The sequence below is a fragment of the Propithecus coquereli genome, unplaced genomic scaffold (assembly GCF_000956105.1).
Source record: "Propithecus coquereli isolate 6110/MARCELLA unplaced genomic scaffold, Pcoq_1.0 Scaffold409, whole genome shotgun sequence".
In the NCBI taxonomy this organism is placed as follows: domain Eukaryota; kingdom Metazoa; phylum Chordata; class Mammalia; order Primates; family Indriidae; genus Propithecus; species Propithecus coquereli.
Window position 1 is genome coordinate 1,961,031 of NW_012149830.1, and position 3,809 is coordinate 1,964,839.

Sequence of the window (3,809 nt, forward strand, 5' to 3'; positions counted from 1 at the left end):
GATGTCAAGTGACTACCACTAGGGGGAAGGAATTTTCCTAACCCAAATTAGCTTTCTCAGGGAAGACTTCATGTCTTGGTTCCTCAAACTATAGATAAAGGGATTCAACATTGGGGTTACCACCGTGTACATCACTGATGCAACTGTGCCCTTCTGTACTGAGCGGGTTGAGGGGGGGCTGAAATAAACACAAAAGGAAGTCCCAAAAAAGAGAGAGACCACAGAGAGATGAGAGCTGCAGGTGGAAAAGGCTTTTTGCTTCCCCTGAGCTGAGGGGATCCTCAGGATGGTTGAGAAAATGTACGTGTAAGAGCTAATCAGGCACAGGACACAAACCAGGCCTGTGAGACCCCCGATGATGAAGATCACCAGCTCATTGATGAATGGGTCTGTGCAGGAGAGACTCAAGAGGGGGTTGATGTCGCAGAAGAAGTGTGGGATCGCGTGGTCTGCACAGAATGACAAGCTGTTCATCAGGAGTGTGTGGAGAAGGGAGTGGAGGGCACACATGATCCAGGACGCAGACACAAGGAAGACACAGAGCCCAGGGCTCATGACTACGATGTAGTGGAGTGGGTGGCATATGGCCATGTAGCGGTCGTAGGCCATGACAGCCAAGAGGAACGCCTCCAGCATCACAAACAGCATGAAAAAGTACAGCTGTAGTAGACACCCTGAGTATGAGATGACCTGACTCTGGATCCATATGTTTGCCAGCATCTTAGGGACTGTAGTGGACACAAAGCAGGCATCTGCGAGAGAGAGATTGGCCAGGAAGAAGTACATGGGGGTGTGGAGTTGAGCATCAGTGATGACGGCTAGAATAATGAGGAGGTTGCCTGCCACAGTGACCAAGTACAGGGACAGGAAGAGCCCAAAGAGAACCTTCTGCTGCTCCAGCTGCTCAGAGAACCCCAAAAGGAAAAATTCCGCAATGTTGGTCAGATTTTTCCATCCCATTTTTCTGTAAGAAGAAAGTTGGGTTAATTGAAAGAAATTGGTAAGCCCTGGATTGTGAACTTTGAAAATCGTGCAGTATTCCAATGTTGATCTTGTAGCGTGAGGTTGAATCGTATGAAATCTCCAATATTTGACTATCTGGGACCTGTAAAAATGGCAATTGCATATGGTCCAACTGAATATTTGCAAATGCCTGTGCTTGGCGCTGTGGGAAACCATGGATTTGTTTGCAACTGAGAAGTGGTTTTTAACTTTATCACAAACATTAATCCAATACATATATTCTGGGGCTAGGCTGGAGGTGTTTGTTGGCCTTGCTCTGGTGGTGTTCATGTAGAGGCTATGAAATTCACATAACCCAGGATTTCACAGGTCAGATAAGCCTATTTCCCCAATACTTCAAAAAGCATGGCGACTGGAAAGGGGTTTTGGAATTGGTCAATCATGTTTATTGTGGAAATCATTATCGCTGATATTTACACAGCTGGTCTGGCAAGAAACCTGGGCTTCATTATTGACTTACTTTTCTTCCTCCCCACCTACATCCAAATACCACCAAATCTCGGCAATTTTACTTTCTCAATATAGATAAAATTTACCCACTTCTCTCTGTTTACCCATTACCCTAAGTCCTAGCTGCCACTACCATCACTCAGGGCACTGTGTCTCCTCACTTATATTTGGGCAGTTGCTTGCCCTGCCCCCAGACATGCCCTCCTGCCACCTGGTCTCCTCACTACAGAAAGAATGAGCTTTCTAAAAATCAAATTTGATTTTGTCATTCCACCTGAAAAACCCTTCAGGGGCTCCTCATTACTCTCAGCATAAATTCTAAACTTCTAACATGGCCTAAAGGCCCTTGATCCACCTGGCATGTATTACAGACACCCCAAGTTCCTCAGGGAACCCTCTCCTTCCCTCCACAACCTGTGTACCAACGGTACTTTCAATTAGTTAAAAGACCCAGACACTCTCTCACCTTTGGGCTTTTGTCCATGTTGTTTTCTCAGGCTGGAATAGTCTTTCTGACCCCATTCACCAGACTAGCCAAACTTCAGGTCTCATCTTAGATGCCACTTCTTCTAGGAAGCCTTTTCCAACTCATCCTCTCACAAGAAACTCACATTCATGACCTTCCAGATGCTGTGCCTCCCCCATCGCAGCAGTCTTTGGAAAATTAATTTAAATACACATCTCACATCCCTGAATCTATTTACACATCCCTGTGTCTATTTACTTACAAGTGCTCTCTGTTCTACTGGGAGCACCACTAGGAGTAGGCAGAGAAGGTGCCTAACTTGTTCAGCTTTGAAATCTAGAATTAGGCCTAAATCTGGAACAACACAGATGCTCAGTAAGAATTTATCATGTGAATAAATAAACCTCAAAGAATGGAGAGAATGAAAGGGAGTTTGGTTAGAGGTACTATCATGCAGAGGGAATAGCCTGAACATTTTTATTAGTAGTTTCAGACATAGATTTGAGTTAATGGAGTTCTGGCTGTAGGAATATGTGGGACATTTTAGAGTTACAGAGACACAGATATTCCAAACAAAACAGATGCACCATGTGAAATTCTTGGAATGGAGCAGTGTTTCAGCTGAGAAACGAACCCATAGAATCAGTTTTCCCCAGTGCTATCTTTTTCCTCCTAAGTTAAGCATAGCCTATGAATTCATCCACCTTAATTACACCCACTAAAATTACTACTTACCAGGCAATAGTGACATCTTATGTCTTATTCTTTCACTGACCCTGAACATTTTTCACTAAACTATCTTCCTTTTGTATGTGGATACCCCAGGAGCTGTTGAATGCTGCTTCTCTCCCCATTAAAAAATTCATCAGAGGAAAAAAATAGAAAACCCAGGAGCAGCGCATGGTATTCATCAGACTTCGGTTTGCTAAAGGTGGCATTGCCAATCGGCAGGAAAGGAAGAGAGAGTGAACAAATGATGCTGGGACAAGCTGGTTAAGTCTTTGGAAAATTAATTTAAATACACACCTCACATCCCTGAATAAATTTCAAGTACTTAAAGCATTTTTTTAAATTATAGAAGGGGTCTCACTCTGTCGCCTAGGAGGCAGCAGTGCAGTGGCACGATCGTAGCTCACTGCATCCTTGAACACCTGGGGTCAAGCCATCCTCCCACCTCAGCCTCCCCAGTAGCTAGGACTACAGGCACCTGCCACCATTCCTAGTTAATTTTTAAATTCTTTGTAGAGATGGGGTCTTGCTATGCTGCTCAGGCTGATCTCGAACTCCTGGGCTCAAGTGATCCTCATGTCTCAGCCTCCCAAGTAGCTGGGACTACAGGTGTGCCCCACCACGTCCAGTGGTTAAAGTATTATATCTACAGCTATAACTATAAAGCAACTGGAAGAAAATACAACACAATAGTTATTTAATGTTAGGACAAGAGTGGCCTTTCTAAGTAAAAAACAATGGAAGAAACAATAGAAGAAAAGAATAATTGGCTTGATTCAATTAAATTAAAAATTTCTTTTAAAGAAAAAGATCACACACAAAGTAAAAAGACAAGCAAAAGAGTGGGAAGCTATTTTCAGCATTTATCAAGGAAAGAATTAATATTCTTAAAATAATTCTTTTTAATTAATAAGAAAAGGATATCTCTCTCTGCCCCTATAGAAAAATAAATAAATAATTCCTCAAATTAAGTCAGTTCCAGCCAGTGGCAGTGCCAGCCTGGATCCAGCCTCAGTTGCTTAATTCCAAGGTCCCTGCTCTTCCCACCCTCCCATGTGGTCTCCTTTAATCAGCACATTTTGTCTGCTAGCAGCTGAAATCTCCAAGGTCTCCTGCTTGTCTCTGCATTCCTCATCCCCCT

At 43.4% G+C, this 3,809-nt stretch overlaps 1 protein-coding gene across 1 annotated transcript; it reads right to left on the bottom strand.

The window, feature by feature from the left end:
- On the bottom strand, positions 1 to 985 carry LOC105817347 (olfactory receptor 1G1). Its single transcript, XM_012653010.1, has one exon. It carries the CDS (start codon positions 958 to 960, stop codon positions 19 to 21), a length of 942 nt encoding a protein of 313 aa, XP_012508464.1. The 5' UTR covers positions 961 to 985; the 3' UTR covers positions 1 to 18.
- Positions 986 to 3,809: the final 2,824 nt, after the last annotated feature.

Excerpts from the sequence above, each read along its gene's own strand:
- LOC105817347 (XM_012653010.1), bottom strand. The coding sequence starts at position 960 with ATGGGATGGAAAAATCTGACCAACATTGCGGAATTTTTCCTTTTGGGG.